This window comes from Haemorhous mexicanus, chromosome 17 (genome assembly GCF_027477595.1).
Source record: "Haemorhous mexicanus isolate bHaeMex1 chromosome 17, bHaeMex1.pri, whole genome shotgun sequence".
NCBI lineage: Eukaryota > Metazoa > Chordata > Aves > Passeriformes > Fringillidae > Haemorhous > Haemorhous mexicanus.
Window position 1 is genome coordinate 1,586,166 of NC_082357.1, and position 13,222 is coordinate 1,599,387.

At 67.5% G+C, this 13,222-nt stretch overlaps 3 protein-coding genes across 6 annotated transcripts; 1 reads left to right on the forward strand and 2 right to left on the reverse strand.

The window, feature by feature from the left end:
- Positions 1-208: 208 nt before the first annotated feature.
- JMJD8 (jumonji domain containing 8) lies at positions 209-2,237 on the forward strand. 4 transcript variants are annotated; one of them, XM_059861189.1, is made up of 9 exons: positions 209-370; positions 448-531; positions 819-867; positions 958-1,054; positions 1,205-1,273; positions 1,359-1,478; positions 1,568-1,658; positions 1,786-1,920; positions 1,992-2,237. In XM_059861189.1, exons 1-9 carry the CDS (start codon positions 224-226, stop codon positions 2,070-2,072), a joined length of 873 nt encoding a protein of 290 aa, XP_059717172.1. In that variant the 5' UTR covers positions 209-223; the 3' UTR covers positions 2,073-2,237. The 4 variants fall into 4 exon arrangements, with proteins under 4 accessions (XP_059717172.1, XP_059717174.1, XP_059717175.1 ...); XM_059861191.1 differs by having other exon boundaries at positions 221-370; positions 1,415-1,478; XM_059861192.1 differs by having other exon boundaries at positions 221-370; positions 1,415-1,478; positions 1,591-1,658.
- A 107-nt stretch (positions 2,238-2,344) lies between these two features.
- On the reverse strand, positions 2,345-6,327 carry STUB1 (STIP1 homology and U-box containing protein 1). The gene is made up of 7 exons (XM_059861188.1): positions 6,113-6,327; positions 4,993-5,191; positions 4,720-4,885; positions 4,411-4,501; positions 3,848-3,904; positions 3,615-3,731; positions 2,345-3,248 (listed from the first exon to the last, which is right to left on the reverse strand). The coding sequence occupies exons 1-7, from the start codon at positions 6,296-6,298 to the stop codon at positions 3,123-3,125; spliced, it is 942 nt and encodes a 313-aa protein (XP_059717171.1). The 5' UTR covers positions 6,299-6,327; the 3' UTR covers positions 2,345-3,122.
- Positions 6,328-7,666: 1,339 nt separating this feature from the next.
- RHBDL1 (rhomboid like 1) lies at positions 7,667-13,217 on the reverse strand. The gene is made up of 8 exons (XM_059861521.1): positions 13,112-13,217; positions 10,961-11,119; positions 10,497-10,721; positions 9,758-9,906; positions 9,564-9,676; positions 9,217-9,317; positions 8,455-8,515; positions 7,667-8,382 (listed from the first exon to the last, which is right to left on the reverse strand). The coding sequence occupies exons 1-8, from the start codon at positions 13,148-13,150 to the stop codon at positions 8,111-8,113; spliced, it is 1,119 nt and encodes a 372-aa protein (XP_059717504.1). The 5' UTR covers positions 13,151-13,217; the 3' UTR covers positions 7,667-8,110.
- Positions 13,218-13,222: the final 5 nt, after the last annotated feature.

Consider the following 13,222-nt stretch of genomic DNA (forward strand, 5'->3'; position numbering starts at 1 on the left):
TGACTCCTGTCTTTGCTTCGCCTGGATGCAGTGACCCCTGGGATGGGCCCCGGACCCGCTCGGGCGGGAGGTCCCAGCCCTGCGGTGTCCCCTGCTGTTGTCCGCTTGTGCCGGGAGGCCGCTTTAAGCAGTGAGGTCGGGCTCGCTTTCTGCTGCCCCTTTAATTGATGGCCCTTACCGGGACCCGTAGCGACGCGCCTAGCTAGTGACGGAGTCCTTCGTGATGTCGCCGTGCATGCCGGGAATTGTAGTTCCCGCTGTCTCCGGTGCCGGTCCCGATGGCGGCGGCGGCGCGGCTGCTGCCGCTGCTGCTGCTGCCGCTGGGCTGGGTCCGGCCCGGCGCCTGCACCGACCCTCCGGGCGGCGGCTGGTAAGGACAGGGTCTGCCCCGGGACCGGCCCCTGTGCCGGTCCTGGTGCCGGTGCCGAGCGGAGTCTACCGTTGCAGGCTGGCGGGCACGGTGCCGGAGGAACCACGCTGCACCGTGGAACGAGCCGATGCCTCCCTCACCTATTCCCTCTTCCTGCAGCGGTACGGGGGACCCGGCACGGTCCCGGCGCCGAGACAGGGCCGGGGGACAGTTCGGGTGCACCGGGCGGGCTAAGGGGGAGCGGCGGGGGGAACTTGGGGGGCAGACCCGGGAGTCCCGGGGGGGAACCTGGGGGAAGGTGGTCGAGACGGACCCCGGTGCCCCGGGGGTGGTTTGGAGCCAGTCCCGGTGCCCCGGGGTGGGTCGGGCCGGTCCCGGTGTCCCGGGATGGCTCAGTGTCGGTCCCGGTGTTCCGCCCGTGCGGGACCCCTCTGGATGTCGCCCCCAGGTTCGCCTTCTCCCGGCCGGTGATCCTCGGTGGGGTCACGGACAATTCGGTGAGTGCCGCGAGGGAACAGGGGTGGGTCGCACCTCCCGGTGCCCCGGGAGCGGCGGCAGCATCCCGGCTCCCCGCGCTCCATCCCCAGGCGTTCCGAGCTCTCTGCACCCGGGAGAAGCTGCTGGCGGCCTTCGGGCCCCTCCCGGTGCGGCTCAGCACGGCCAACACCTACTCGTACCGCAAAGGTGAGCGCGGGGCCGTGCCCGGCCGCGGGGCTGCCGCTGCCCCCGCTCATCCCTGCCGTTCCCCCGCTCATCCCTGCCGTTTCCCCGCTCATCCCTCCGTTCCTCCGCTCAATCCCTCCCGTTCTCCCGCTCATCCCTCCGTTCCCGCAGTGGATGTGCTGTTCCAGGAGTACGTGGAGCACCTGCTGAAGCCGCAGGACCCGGCCCGGCTGGGCAGCGGTGGGTAGTGCCCAGCGGTGGGTAGCGCCGTCCTGTCCCCCGCAGCCCCCTCCCCTCGCCGGGCTCAGCTCCCGTGTCCCCCCAGAAACCCTCTACTTCTTCGGGGACAACAACTTCACCGAGTGGGGTCCCCTCTTCCAGCACTACGTGCCCCCTCCCTTCCGCATCCCGGGCACCAGCCCCGCCTACAGCTTTGGGATCGCAGGTGGGTGTGGGACGGGATTGGGATGGGATTGGGACGGGACTGGGATGGGATTGGGAGGGGATTGGGACGGGGTTGGGGGCTCTCCCCAGCACCACCCCTCCGCTCCCACCAGGCTCAGGCTCTGGCGTTCCCTTCCACTGGCACGGCCCTGGTTTCTCCGAGGTGATTTTCGGCAGGAAGGTGAGAACTGAGCCCTAGGGGAAGGAAGGATTTGGGGAGGGGGAGAGAAACAAGTCCCTCCCAGGTGTCCCCGAGCCCGAGGGGCCGGAGGGGAATTGGGAGGGGCTGTGCCCGCGGTGTTTTCCAGCGCTGGTTTCTGTACCCGCCGGATCGAACCCCGCACTTCCACCCCAACGAGAGCACGCTGGCCTGGCTCCAGCACACCTACCCCACGCTGCCCCCAGCCCAGCGCCCGCTGGAGTGCACCCTGCGCCCTGGGGAGGTGAGGCCAGGCCTGAGGGGACCTCAGGCTCCCCAGCCAGAGCCGTGGGACCCCACTGGTGTCCCCTGCAGGTGCTGTACTTCCCTGATCGCTGGTGGCACGCCACACTCAACCTGGACACCAGCGTCTTCATCTCCACCTTCCTGGGCTAGGGCTGGCAGGGAGGAGGACACGTCACCACCGTGCCAGCCAGGCCAGGAGCTCCAGCTCCTGCCACCCTCAGGGACAGAACACTGGCATTGGGACCAACTGCCTGAGAAAGTTCTGGTTTTTACTGGTCTTTGCCCTACCCCTTGGATTAAAGTTGTTCTACTGAAGCACGCTGTGTGTTGGTACATCCCTGGAGCAAACCTGCTCCCCATGGGATGACACCGATTCCCCAGCCAGGATATCCCCAGAAATGGCTGCTGCGAACCACTCCAGATCCTTTTCCAGGTTTATTGCTGAATTTTTTTTATTCTTTTATATATATATATTTTTTTAATGGACATTGGCAAACTTCCAGAGGGCGCTCAAAAGCCAGGCAGGCCATCGGCCGACCGAAACACTGGAATCTCAGTTGGATGCAAATCTGTTGGTTTTTGTGGGGTTTTAAAGGGATTTCATTAAAAGGAAGAAGAACTTGAACCCAGGTGGTTGTTCTTAGGGAACCACAGCCCCAGTGGGGAAGGGGAGGTGGGAACCAGCCCCTTCCAGCCCTGGGGCAGCTGTTTCCCAGGAAAAGCCAGAGGGTGCAGCAGCATCCCGGTAAGTGGCTGTTTACTGGGAAGAGGACCCAACCCTGGCCAGGCAGGAGGTGGAAGGAGGAGGAAACAACTCTAAACACAGGGAAGGACGGGGCTCCAGGTGCTCATCCCGGCGAGCCCCTGTGGCAATCCCTGGAGCGGGACGTGCTCTGTGGGGACTGTGGCTGCCCTGGCTGGGGGGGTGACAGACATGGTGGTGAGGCCACTGCCGAGGAGCCAGCATTCCAACCCCCAGGCAGGTCCTGGAGCGGGACAGGGGAGCCAGGGAGCCATGGTGCCCGCCCAGCCACTGTGGCTCCTCGGGAAGGGGACATGGTGACGAGCCCTCGCCCAGCGCCAGGCCCGGGGCAGCTGGGGCAGAGGGGGGACAGCCGGAGAGCGAGTAAGGCACGGTGCCAGCCCGGGGAGAGCCAGCTGTGCCAGCACACCGGGCGGGCCAGCGCCGCCCCCGGCCCCTCAGTAATCCTCCACCCAGCCGTTCTCCGAGATGAAGGCGTCTATCACCTCCTTCATGGCGAGGTTGGGGATGAGCTGGTCCTGGGTCAGGGGGCTCCGCGTCACCGGGTCGAAATGCCCCACGCGCTGCAGGGGAGGAGGCGCGGCAGAACCGGTTACTCCATGTGCCCGGGCTCGGCCCCAGGGCGCGGGTGGCCGTGAGGCCAGCGCCGTGTGGCATCTGCCCCAGCAACCGGGCACCTGCCCGTGGCAAGGGGAGAGCCCCTGGGAGGTGCCTCCTAGCAGGATGAGGGCAGGCCAAGGTGCGAGACCCCTGCCAAGAGCCGCCTCCGCTTTGGGCAGGGCCTGGCAGCACCTGCTCCACAGGGAGCTGCCTGGGCAGGTAACTGGGAGCAAACCCAAGGAGCCTGCAGAGCCCTGAGTTGAGCAAAGAGATGCCTTCCCACCCAGGCAAGGTCCTGGGAAAGCCCCCTGCCCCTGGCCTGGCAGTACCTGGAGATGCTCCTCAATGTCCTTCCTGTCGTAGGTGATCCCACTGGGCGTGATGCAGGGCTCTCTCATCAGTTCAAAACTGATCTTCCCACACAGATAGTCAGGGATGTCCCGCTTCTGGCTCGAGAGAGGCACAGCTGGGTCAGGAGAGTGGGCTGGGAGGTGGTGCTGGCTCAGAGCGGGGAGCAGGCTACACAGCAGGTTTACAGGAACACAGGCTAAGCCACACTCACCTTCCTCTTCTCATCCACCTGGGAGAAGAGCTCGTCCATATCTGCCAGATATTTGTCCTGGAAGAGATTCCCTTGAGGACAAAGGGTCCCTGGTCTGCAGGGGCTACAGGTCCCCAGGGAGAGCCCCAAAGCCTCCCACCGTGGGTGCGGGGGCAGGTCCTTGGTGGCCCCTCTGCCTGTGCAGCTCCTGGCTGAACCTGGCAGGAGTGATCCAGCTTACAAATAACCTTCCCTCGTGGGCCTATTTTTATCTGGGATTAGTCCCCAGCACCCAGACCCACATGTGGCCAAGAGCCACTTGTATTTCCTCAGGGAACAACAGGCACAGCAGGTGTCACCGCTGCCAGGCTGGGACAAGAGGTGACAGAGCAGGGGAAGCCATCATGGGGGGACACAACAGCCCTGCACTGGTGGCTCGAGCTACAGAATGAAGGCTACTGTGCTGTGTCCCAAGGTCTGCCAGCTTTCACCTGCATAGCTGCAGCCCCACAGCTTTCCTGGCTGCAGCAGAGAATGAGATGGGGATGTGGATGGGATGAGGAAGCCCCCAGGCCCTCACTCACGTGTTTGGCCTCGATGCTGGCCAGCTGAACACGGCTCCGGCTCTCGTCTGTGTTCTCCTCCTGCTGAGTCTTTCGGCACTCCGCCAGCTCCCTAGGACAGAGCGGGAGATCGGGAGGATGGGATGTAGCAGTGTGATGTCATAGTTTGTCTCAGGTATCCCTGTCCTTTCCCAGGTGTCAATCACCTTCCCCCCCCCCCCACCCGAACATTGTCACTCCCTTCCCTGCTGCAGGGCTCGGCAGAGGCACCTCACACAGATCTGTGACAGCCCGGTGGCACTCAAAAAGCCCTTCCAAGTGCCCCAGTACCTCTCCTTCTCGGCCACGATCAGCTTGGTCAGGTGGGAGTGCAGCTCGTTCTCCTGGTTGATGCGCTTCTCCTCGATGCTGTTCCAGCGTTTCTTCTTGGCGATGCGCAGCGCGCTGGGGATGTCGTCCCCGAAATTCAGCCGCTGCTCCTTGGCCAGGTTGTAGGCTGAGGAGAGAAAGGGCATCTCAGTGCCAGCAGCGGCGTCCCCGTCGCCCTCCCTGGCCCTTTCCCAGCAGACAGGAGCAGGGGACAGTGGCAGCATGCCCGCTTACCTCTCTGCAGGTTGGCGATGGCCTCGTCGTAGTTTTCCATCTCCATCTGGCACTGGCCCAGGAAGAAGTGAGCCTTCACCGACTGCCCGTCCAGCTCCAGCGCCCGCTTGCAGTCGGCCAGCGCCTTGTCGTGCTGCTGCATCTTCAGGTAGCACAGGGCCCGGTTGGTGTAGTACACGGCCACCAAGGGGTTCCGGTTCTGCGGGGACAGGCCCATGTTGGTGGCCAGGACGTGCTGGGTGACAGCCCGGTGACTCGGTGAGCCAGCGGCGCGGCGCTGTCACCCTGGGCAGGGAGGGCCAGCAGTGCCAGCCGGGGCGTGCACCCCGTGGGGAGGTGCTGCCATGGATTGGGGACAGGCTGGGGCCGGTCCCCATAGGGCAGCCCATGTCCCTGCCCCCAGAGGGGACTGTCCCCTTGGCACCCCAAATGTCCCAGGGTGGCTCTGCCCTACCCAGCACAGCCCAGGGACAGTGCAGGGTTTAGGGAAAACAAGCTCAGGATGGGGGCACTCGGGGGGGTTGTAGGGCTTGGAGTCCAGCTTGGAGCTGGGTGGGGGAGAGGATGGGCTGGGGATGTCCAAGTCCTGAGAGGGGGCCAGGGCCGGGGGTGCCTAGGCCAGGCCTAGGGGTGGCAGTCAGGGCCCAGGAAGGGGGAATCAGCCCCAGAGCTGTGTCCAGCCCCTCCAGCAGGAGCCAGGCCCAGTGAGGGAACAGTGTCCAGATCAAAAGGGTCCCTTCTCAGGGGTATCTTGGCCAGGCCCTAAGGAGGAACAGTGCCCAGCCCAAGGAGGTTCCACCCTGGTGATACCCAGGCCAGGGCTCGGGAGATGTACAGCCTGGGGGAAGGCCCATCTTGCAGGCGTCAAGGCCCGGTGCGTGGCGGGGGCGTCCCTTCCCTGTGGAGCCCACCCCAGGGTTGGCCAGGCCAGCTCCGGGAGGGTGTCCAGGCCAAGGGGGAGGTTCCAGCCTGGGCCATCGAGGCCAGGGGGAGGTCGGTGTGTCCCGTCCCGGGGGTGCCCAGGCCGGGCCCTTGGGGACGGCAGTGCGGACGTCCCCTCCCCGGCGCTCCCGTCCCGGGGGCCGGTCCCGCTCGGGCCGGGGGCGCCGCCGGAACTCACGATGGCGCGGCCGTAGCAGGCGGCGGCCTCGGGGTACTTGCGGCCGCCGAAGAGCCGGTTCCCCTGCTCCTTGTGCTCCTGCGCGCTGTGGCTCTTCTCGGGGCTGCCGCCGCCCGCGCCCCCCGCGCCCGGCCCCGCCGCGCCGGGCCCCGCCGCGCCGCCCTCGCGCTCCTCCTTGCCCTTCATGGCGCGGCCCGGGCCGGCGCTGGGGCCGCGGCTCCGCTGGCTCGGGCGGCCCCGGCGGCTCCGGCTCCGCCGCTCCGGCCGCGCACTGCGACAGCGCCGCTTCCGGGGCGGGGCGGGGCCGCGCGCTCCGGGGGGCGGGACCTGAGGGCTCGGCCTGCTGGGCAGGGGCTGGAGTAGGGCGGGGCTTGTGGGAGGGGGCGGGGCCTCAGGGCCGGGAGGGGTTGGCGAGCGGAGGGCGTGGCTAACATGATCAGGGGCGGGGCTTCATTTTGTGGGCGTGGTCCGTAGGGCAGAGGGTGGGGACAGGGTGCGCCTGGAAAGGGGGCTGGGCTAAGAATGGGAGCGCGCCGGAGGCGTGGTCAGTGGCGAGTGGGCGTGGCCTCTATGTGTTTTAGGGGGTTGAACGGGGACGTTGGATGGATGGGGGGGATTGGGGGTGGTTTGTGGGGTTCAGTGGGGATGGATGGATGGATGGATGGATGGATGGATGGATGGATGGATGGATGGATGGATGGATGGATGGATGGATGGATGGATGGAGGGATGGATGGATGGATGGATGGATGGATGGATGGATGGATGGATGGATGGATGGATGGATGGATGGATGGATGGATGGATGGATGGATGGATTGGGGGGCGGTTTATGGGGTTGAGGGGTTTTTGATGGGAGCAGGGCACACAGAGGGGCGCGGGAGGATGGGTGAGGGGCCTGGCTGGAGGGGACAGGGGTGAAAAGGGGCGGTGGGGGTGTGAGGGTCCAGGGAGGAGATGCCATGGAGTGATGGGGGTGGGGGCCGGGGGGCTGGATGAGTGAATAGGGGGTGCAGGGTGTGAGTGGGGGGCTCGGCCGCCTGCAGCCAGCGCGGTGTGCGCCGCGGCGGGCGGGGCTGCGTGGGGCTCAGTGCCGACCCTCCCCGCACCCATGTGCCCCCCGCGCTGCCAGCCCTGGGGGCTCGGCCGGGTGCCGCTCCACTTCTCCCGCAGTTTTCTGCTCCAGTAAGCCCCGAGCCCGGCTGTGCCCCCCTCCACGCCCCCCGCCCCTGGACCAGCCAGCTCCGGCACCCGCACTGCCTCCCATCAAGGACGGGGAGCACCCCAAAACCACCTACCCCCACAGAGACACGAGCCCCGCAGTGTGCAAAATATTTATTTATACTCCAAAAAGGTCTGGGGGGGGGTTAGAGCGGGGACTCCCCCGAGCCCCCGTCCCGGGGCCAGCCCCTGTCCCGGGAGGGCGGCCAGCAGCAAAGCGGGGGGGCCGGGGCCGGGGCGGGGGGGCCGTGCCGCCGAGGGCACCGCCAAAACGAGTCGTGCCGGTCTCAGCTGGTTCCTGCCGGGCTCTCCCCATATGCTTCTTCTCGTTAAATTCCTCTTTCTTTTATTTATATTTATTTTGGCATAGAAAAATAAATCGCTCCTCTTTTGGCACCAGTCCTTCGTGTGAAAGTGCAGGTCCTGGGGGGCAGCGAGGCCGCCCCCACCCTGGGAAGGGGGTGCGGGAGCCGGCGGGGGGTTCCGCTGCTCCGGCTCCCTCCCGAGGGGCGCGTTCCGAGCCCTGCGGGCACCCCAGGGGGCTTGGCGGTGCCGGCCAGGGCTGAAGCATCCTTTGGGGCCGGGGCTACGGCGGGGGGGCGGCAGGGGACATCGAGGGGCGCAGCCCGGGGCGGGGGGCGGCGCGATCGCTAGCACCGAGGGGACAGGCGGGCGGGGGGTGGCCTGTCCCCATGTCACGCGCGGGGACCCCCCCAGCCCCTCCACCGGGGGCTCGGAAACCAAATCAACCGCGGGGTCGGGGCGGGCGGGAGCGGGCTAGGGCGGGGGGGGGATCTGTGCCCCCAGCAGGTCGTAGGCGAAGATGTTCCAGAAGACGGCGAAGAGCAGGAAGGTGCCGTAGGACAGCAGCAGCACCCACCAGCCGCACTGGTCCTGCAGGCTCTCCTCGTAGCTGCGCAGGATGGTCAGCCCCATGCTGATGCCCACGATGGCCCCCGCCAGGTGCGCCATGAAGCTGGGCTGCGGGCCCGAGGCCGGCAGCGGCGGCGAGAAGCGGAGCCAGACGGCGCGACCGACCTCGGAGCTCACTGCGGGACAGCGGGAGCGGCTGAGCCCGCGGCGGGGCCCGCACGGCCGGGGGGGCGGGGGGCGGTACTCACTGCACACCAGCGCCAGCACCATCCGCAGCAGCTTGTAGGGACAGCGCATCCCGGCCCAGTTCTGCGGGAAAGGGAGAGAGAGAGAGGGATGGATGGATGGATGGATGGATGGATGGATGGATGGATGGATGGATGGATGGATGGATGGATGGAGGGATGGATGGATGGATTATGGATGGATGGAGGGATGGATGGATGGAGGGATGGATGGAGGGATGGATGGAGGGATGGATGGATGGAGGGATGGATGGAGGGATGGATGGATGGATGGAGGGATGGATGGATGGATGGATGGATGGATGGATGGATGGATGGATGGATGGAGGGATGGATGATGGATGGATGATGGATGGATGGATGGATGGAGGGATGGAGGAACGGATGGATGGATGGCATCCTGGCACCCATGATGCTCCAGCACCCAGGTGGGAGCTTCTGCCAGAGCCCCTGGAGTGCTGCATGGAGACTCCTCAGGCTCCTGCTCCTCCCCACCCACACCCACCCCATGATGTCATGCAAGGCAGTCCCCCTGTGACAGTGCCACCCCTAATGCCACCCACAGCATCTCCCCACCACTGCTGTCCACCTCACAGTGCCAGCCACCCCGTGACATCCCCCCTAATGTCCCACTACCCTGCCCAACCTGCAGACAGATCCCATGCCTGTTGTCACCCCATGGCAATGGCATCCCCCAGCATGCTGCCCACCCTACAAAGGCATCCACCCCTGTCCCCCCCCGTGTCCCCTTGTCCCCTGGCTGACCATGACGACGTTGGCGAGGTGAGCAGAGCAGAGGGCGTAGACCCCCCCCGAGCCCCCGACCAGGGGGGCCCTCATGTCCGTGATGGAGACGGTGAGGGAGCCTGGGGGCACAGACAGGGCTCAGCATGGGGTCTCGCCCCCATAGCATTAATTAATTGCTGCCTACATTAATTAATTACAGCCTGCATTGCCCCCCAGCCCCCGGCCAAGTGATGCTGGCACTGCCAGCAGAGCCCAGCGTCCCCACTAAACTCGGCCTGCTCCTCCCCGTGCCCTCCCTGGGCTGGTGACAGGGACCGACAGGGGGTATGGGGACAGTTCCCCCCCCCACCCAGGGCAGCACCCACCTGCCAGGACCCCGGCCAGGTAGAGGAAGCTGATGCGCAGGATGCCGTGCACCATCTCCAGGGGCACCCCGATCATCAGCTGCAGGAGGGCGTTGAACCCCAGCTGCTCCAGCCTGCCCGGGCACAGGAGGGGACAGGGGGGCTCAGCCTGCGCAGCCCCCGGGTGTCCCCGTGTCCCCCCCTGCAGGACCTACCCCACGTGCATGAACATGTAGGTGAGGAAGCGCCAGGCCCGTGCCCGGTGCCCGGGGTGATAGACCAGGGGGCTCTTCATGTACTCGGGGTGGTAGGTCTGCAGCACCCACTTGTTCAGCCGGGCCCCGTAGCACAGGAACACGATGATCTGTGACAAACCCCGTGCTTGTCACCTCCCTTCACCCCACATCTGAGCCCCACTGGGTGTCACAGCTGGGGTCACCCATCCCCACTGCCCTGGGTGTGAGTCACACGTGTGGGCACAAGGGCATCACAAACAGGGTCCTCCATCCCTTCACCCCAGGTGTGAGTCCCCCAAGGGCACCAGGACACCACAGCTGGGGTCACCCATTCCTTCTACCCTGGACCTGAGCCCCTCCCTGGCTCCCATCCACAGACACAAGGACATTGTGACTGGGGTCACCCATCCCCTCTGTCCGGGGTCTCAGCACCACCATGGACACCAGGACGTCACAGCTGGGGTCACCCAACCCCTCACCCCATATCAGAGACCCTCCGTGGGCACCAGAACATCCCAGCTGGGACCACCCAGCCCCACTGCCCCAGGTCTGAACCACCCAAGTGGGCACAAAGATGCCACATCCAGGGTCACACATCCCTTCATGTCAGCTGTGTGCACCGGGAGCTCACAGCCAGGCTCACCCCTGCCCTCCCCGAGTCTGATCCCTGCCGGGCTCTGCAGCCGGGACCAGCGGGGCGCCGCCCCCGTGCCCGTACCTGGGTGAGGGTGACGGCTGCCATGAACACGGGCGGCGGGCAGGTGCGGTGCTGGTAGAAGTACCAGCGCCGGTCCATCTCGCAGGGCAGGATCTCGTAGGCCACGTAGCGGACGAAGCGTTTGTAGATGCCGAGGCCGGTCTCGTCCAGCAGGACGTCGCGGGGCAGCGCCCGCTGCCCGTTGGCGATGGCGCGCTTGAAGCTGCTGGAGCGCTTGCTGCTGATCTGCGGGGAGAGGCCGTGCCCCGGGGGCAGCTCGGGACCCCCGGCCTGGGGCCACCCCCCGGTGCCATCCCCCGGAGCCACAGCCCCGACGAGCCTCCCCGAGGCCTCTCCGCCATCCCGGACCAGGGCAGACCCTGGGCACAGCCGCAGTCCGCCCCCCTCCCCGAGGGCACAGGGAGGCTCCCGGTGCCCACCCCGGGCTGGCACCCGCCCCGTCCCCGCCGCCGCCAGGTACTCACCAGATCTACCAGCTCCTGGTAGCAAACCTGGCCCTCGTCGTTGCCCTGTGCCAGGGCCACCAGCATGTCGAGCTTGGCGGGGTCCAGGGGCAGCTCATGGCTGTGCACCAGGCTGGCGAAGGTCTCCACGCCGATGAAGCCGGTGTTCTCGGGGTCGAGCTGCGGGGCACGGCACGGAGCATCACCGGGGCGCGGCTGCTGCCGCTCCCTGCTGGCCTGGGGACACCTCCTGCTGCCCCTGGTGCCTCCCGCCTGGCTCCATGGCACCCGCCCCTGCCTCTGCGGGGGACACCGCAGCCCGCAGCCACCCCGGGCCGTGCCCCGAGAGGTGCCCTGTGCCACGCTGCTGCCCGTGCCGTGCCGCTGTCCCCGACTCCCCGCGGCGCAGCCAACACTCTCCCACTCAGTTATTTCTCGCCGCCAGCAGCCTGCCAGCCAGGAAGCCACCAAGCTAAACACACGCGCAGCCCTGGCACCAGCCTCCTCCTCCTCCTCCTCTTCTCCTCCTCCTCCTCCTCCCGCTCCTCCCGCCGCCCTTGCCGCCGGCCGCTGGCACCCACCGCGCCCTGCCCTGGGCACCCTGTGCCATCCCCGGGGCTCCCAGAGCGGGCCGGGCGCCCGAGCCCTCCGGGGACAGCGCCCACGGGGTGCCCGACACGGGACCGCTCATGGGGACAGGGAGCCGGGATGGCACAGGAGGGTGGAGATGGGGAGGGAAGGGGGCACCCACGGCCAGAGCGCAGCCCCTGCAACCACCCTGAGGTCGTGTGGGGTTTGCTCCTTGCTCCTGCAGGGAGGGAATGAGGGAGAGGAGCCTCATCCTCGTGGGATGGGTAGGAAAGGGAGTGCTTGGGACATGGGATCGTATCCCCACCGGGTGGGGACCCCGTCCCTCCCTGTTCCCCCGGCAGGAAACAGCCCCAGCCTCATTCCTAAGGGCTTTGGCTGCCCGGAGCGGGGTGCAGGGTGGGATGAGGGTGCAGGGTGGGATGAGGGTGCAGGGTGGGATGAGGGGTGCAGGCAGTACCTGCAACCTCTCAGAGGCCGCCAGCCCATGGGAGCAGCCCCAGCCTTGGGGGGCGGGAGCACCCTGGTGTCACTGTCCCCCTGCCCCACAGCCGTCACCCCACAGGCTTCACGCGTGTGTGTGTCACGCCGGGACCTGTCACAAGCTGTCCCCACGCCGGCACACGCTGAGGCACCAGCCCCAAGAGCACCAAGAGCCCTGTCAGCGGCCAGGGAGCCCCTTTCTGCTTTTGGGGTGCATCTCCCCCCACCCCAACCTCACTGGCACCCTACGCCCCCCCCCGGAGGGCCCAATCCCCAGCCCCCAGCCCTCCCAGAGCTGCTCATTCCCGGGGATGAGGCTGCTAGTTCCCGAGGAGCTCGGGTTCACACGGAGTCCCTGTGCCCGAGGGGGGTGACACGGGGGACAGCACCGCGGCTCCCGGGCCGGGGGACTCAGCCAAGGTCACGGAAACAGCGGGGGGCGAGTGGGGGATCAGTTCATTTTCCTGGGCCCCAGGAAATTCTTTCCCCATGCCCAGGGGAGAGCCGCCAGCTGGGCCAGCGCTGGGTGGGGACGGAGGGACGAGGCGATGGAGCTCAAGGGGGGCTGGTGGGGGCCGGGGGAGCGCGGGTGGAAACCCCTCGAGGCCCCATCGTGCCGCGAGCAGAGCCCCACGCCGCGCAGCGCTGATGCTCCGCGGCCTCATCCCGCAATCAGGTCACGGGGGTGGGTGCAGACCCCCGCCTCGCCGGCGGGACCGAGCCCACGGCACCCCCGGGGCTCCATCCGGCACCCAGACCCTGGCGGCGGGGCTGGGGCTCCGTGCCCAGCACCCCTCGTCCTTGAGGGCGCAGCGGGCAGGATCCGACCCGGCGCTGACAGAGGGAGAGGCCACAAGTGAGATGAGTGGCGCGTTCTCAGCGGCACAAGGCGGGGGGGTCCCCAGGGCGGTGACGAGGGGCACCGAGGGACGCTGGCGGGGCTGGCACGGCCGCGGTGGCCGCCCTGGGTGGGCAGCGCTGCCCGCTGCGCGCCAGCCGTGCCCGGAGCGTGCGGGCACCCCCGCCCCCGGTAGCGATGGCCGGTGTCCGGCGGCCCCCCCGAGCGCTGCCCGGTGCACGGCGCCGCCCGGGCGGCCTCACCTGCTCCTGGATGAGCTGCAGCAGGGAGCTCCTGTCCATGCACCCGGCGGGCTGAGGGCTCCGCCGCTCCCCCGCGCCCGGGGCCGGCGAGCCGGGCAGGGGAGCGGCGCG

What these genes read in the sequence shown, in the direction of transcription:
- JMJD8 (XM_059861189.1), top strand. Translation starts at nt 224, where the DNA reads ATGTCGCCGTGCATGCCGGGAATTGTAGTTCCCGCTGTCTCCGGTGCC. An exon ending in CACCTACTCGTACCGCAAAG is followed by an intron (nt 1,055 to 1,204) that starts GTGAGCGCGGGG and finishes CCGTTCCCGCAG; the next exon opens with TGGATGTGCTGTTCCAGGAG. An exon ending in CCCGGCCCGGCTGGGCAGCG is followed by an intron (nt 1,274 to 1,358) that starts GTGGGTAGTGCC and finishes GTGTCCCCCCAG; the next exon opens with AAACCCTCTACTTCTTCGGG.
- RHBDL1 (XM_059861521.1), bottom strand. Translation starts at nt 13,150, where the DNA reads ATGGACAGGAGCTCCCTGCTGCAGCTCATCCAGGAGCAG. An exon ending in TGCAGCTCATCCAGGAGCAG is followed by an intron (nt 11,120 to 13,111) that starts GTGAGGCCGCCC and finishes CGTGCCCCGCAG; the next exon opens with CTCGACCCCGAGAACACCGG. An exon ending in ACCAGGAGCTGGTAGATCTG is followed by an intron (nt 10,722 to 10,960) that starts GTGAGTACCTGG and finishes CTCTCCCCGCAG; the next exon opens with ATCAGCAGCAAGCGCTCCAG.
- STUB1 (XM_059861188.1), bottom strand. Translation starts at nt 6,298, where the DNA reads ATGAAGGGCAAGGAGGAGCGCGAGGGCGGCGCGGCGGGGCCCGGCGCG. An exon ending in ATCGTGGCCGAGAAGGAGAG is followed by an intron (nt 4,502 to 4,719) that starts GTACTGGGGCAC and finishes GCTCTGTCCTAG; the next exon opens with GGAGCTGGCGGAGTGCCGAA. An exon ending in CCAGCATCGAGGCCAAACAC is followed by an intron (nt 3,905 to 4,410) that starts GTGAGTGAGGGC and finishes AATCTCTTCCAG; the next exon opens with GACAAATATCTGGCAGATAT.